The sequence below is a fragment of the Penaeus japonicus genome, unplaced genomic scaffold (genome assembly GCF_977035675.1).
Source record: "Penaeus japonicus unplaced genomic scaffold, GWHDUDI00000001_assembly GWHDUDI00000016, whole genome shotgun sequence".
Lineage (NCBI taxonomy): Eukaryota > Metazoa > Arthropoda > Malacostraca > Decapoda > Penaeidae > Penaeus > Penaeus japonicus.
The window spans coordinates 36,694,760-36,697,259 of record NW_028234418.1 but is presented as its reverse complement, the minus strand read 5'-3'; the positions used below and the strand labels follow the sequence as shown (position 1 = coordinate 36,697,259).

The following is a 2,500-nucleotide window of genomic DNA, read 5'->3' as shown; positions in this document are numbered from 1 at the left end:
AGCCAATGTACATACCCAGATATTTATATGTTGACACCTTCTCCACTGTTTTGTTGTTTAGAGTAAGTGGCACATTGCCTCTTTGTTTACTCTGAAATTTGGTCTTTTCTTCATTTATAACCAGCCCCAATGTTTGAGCAAGACTAGTAAATCTGTCCAGCGCTGTTTGTAAATGGCGATGAGTGGTCCCTTGTATCAATATATCATCTGCATATAAGATACCAGCAGGAGAGAGAGCCTTGAATGGAACAAGCGCACACGCACACACACACCATGAATAATGATATATAAGGCCTCACTCTTAACCCATTGCCGACAGGTGTCATGACATACATGACGTAGGAGCTTTGGCCTGACGACGGGCGTCATGACATACATGACGTTCAGGGATTTTTTATCACTGTGCTATTTTATTGTGCTATGAAAAAGGATTGAGTTATTACGGGAACTGCAGTCATAATTACTGTAATTACCATAATATCAACCTAAATCAACGTCCAAAACCTAGATGGCACCACTTTTTCCTAGCACCAGCAGGAGAGAGAGCCTTGAATGGTACCCATCCACAGTCTCTAGCAAGTACTACCTTTTTGCTCTAAAGTACCGCCGATGAAGGTTGTGCAGGCAGAAAGAAAAGAGGAATGTGATCTCAATCTATACCAAGTGTCTAAAATGTGCTCCTGTGCCAATATGGATGTCTTTCACTGTGGCACTCACAGTCACAAGCAGTTTTCATTCCTCTTCCCTACCTCTTCATGTTATCTTTATTGTAGGTGGTTATATGCTGCGTATTCATTCATGACAACACAAAAATACGAAAAAATAATGTTGATTTTTGTCCTCTGATAAAACAGCAATACTTCTATCACACTGAGTATAAAGAAAATAGTTAGCTAATATGGATCATAAACTGCAATCCTGGTCAACTGCAGCACTGATAGAGCCTATCATATAGCACATATAAGTCTCTAAACTCAATAAAACACACAAAAAATAAAACACAAAAATGGCTCTAGATTTACAATGAGTGACTGAAAGACAGTGGGAGGATTCAAATTGTATTGCTTCAAGCGACCTCTCTCTCTCTCTAAAATAAAATCTAACCTGGAGACTGGGCAAGCGAATTTATCCCCGCCTGCAATGGGTTAATTAATGGGTTTGTCAAATCAACCGGTAGTTAATACGCACATCATTAGTTTAGAGGAAATTATAAAAAAGAAGAAGCGGTCAGTGTAAGCTGACATTGTACAATTTTAACATATCATGGGACCACTTAGAAAAATGATTTGCCGGCACATCAAACATACTGAATACATTCTTTGATGGAAATTTCAGGAGGAAGTACTTTGAATAATAATTGTTAATAACCTTCGTTTTATCAAATGCATGTACAATGTCTTGAAGCCTAAGGCTGTCCAAAAATTGGACTTTGCCAGGACTTCTTCCATAACCTCTACAAGTTTGAGGTATGAACTATACATAAATATAAGGATCTTTATCCTATCATAATCTTTGATTATTGGAATACCCCTCTTAATGACAGGCTCTGCCAGAATACGAATGCTGATATCTTTTTATCTACAAATCCTACCTCAAGAGAACACCAACACACGGCAAGATTTCCGCAAAGCATTCATATCTAATCACATTTTCCATCTCTATTAAACAACACTTACTTTGGCCAGAGACTCAGCAAACCTGGCCTCACGTTCAGCCTCTCGCTGTTTTTCGCCACGCGCTGGCGCACCTTTCGTTTTCTTAGGCATGACGAAAATTGGATTTCTTCTAGAACAGGTGCGTCTTCCTCCCTTGGTTCTCGTCCTCTCGCAAGATGGCGCCGATGCACGTCTGTCAAAGCAACACGCACAACGTTTGATTCATATGCACAATGATATACATTCACAGCAAGGCCTTCTTTGTGATTACCTCGCCCATTAAAAGATGGCCAAGAGGCCCCAGAATCCCATAAACTCACATTTTCCAGGTCGAATATCGAAATCTACGTGACAGTGCGAATAAGAGAAGCCGAAGCAAGACACTCGCGGCTTCGAAGCCTCGATCAGGCGCTCGGACTCGGATTCAATGCGCCAGTTGACTGTCTACAGCGAGAGAGAGAACATCTGTCCCGCTCGTTCTTGATCTCTGCCTCCGCCCCTCGCTCTTTCGCTCCACTTTTCTTTCTACTTTCTCTACCTATATATGATATAATATAAATATTATATAATGTATATATATATTATATAATACATATATATTATATATAAAACATATATATATTAGATATACATACATTACATAATATATCTATATCATATAATTTCTATATTATCTAATATATATATTATCTAATATATATATTATATAATATATGTATATTATATAATAAATATTACATAATATATATATATATATATATATTACATAATATATATATATATATATATTATATAATATATATTATATAATATATATTATATAATATATATATATATATATTATA

The 2,500-nt window shown here is 36.7% G+C and overlaps 1 protein-coding gene across 3 annotated transcripts in view; it reads right to left on the bottom strand.

The window, feature by feature from the left end:
* Positions 1–2,500, bottom strand: part of LOC122257922 (uncharacterized) — a 32,617-nt gene that overhangs the window by 27,032 nt on the left and 3,085 nt on the right. The window contains exons 1-2 of one of the 3 annotated variants that reach the window (XM_086545519.1): positions 1,976–2,092; positions 1,677–1,848 (exon numbers count right to left, since the gene is read on the bottom strand). The exons of 1 other annotated variant lie outside the window; for it this stretch is intronic. In XM_086545519.1, the coding sequence (XP_086401645.1) occupies positions 1,677–1,766 (90 nt within the window). In that variant the 5' untranslated portion in view covers positions 1,767–1,848; positions 1,976–2,092. Of the gene's footprint in view, positions 1–1,676; positions 1,849–1,975; positions 2,093–2,500 lie in introns of those variants that run through there. One more of the 3 variants, XM_086545520.1, reaches the window with a different exon arrangement.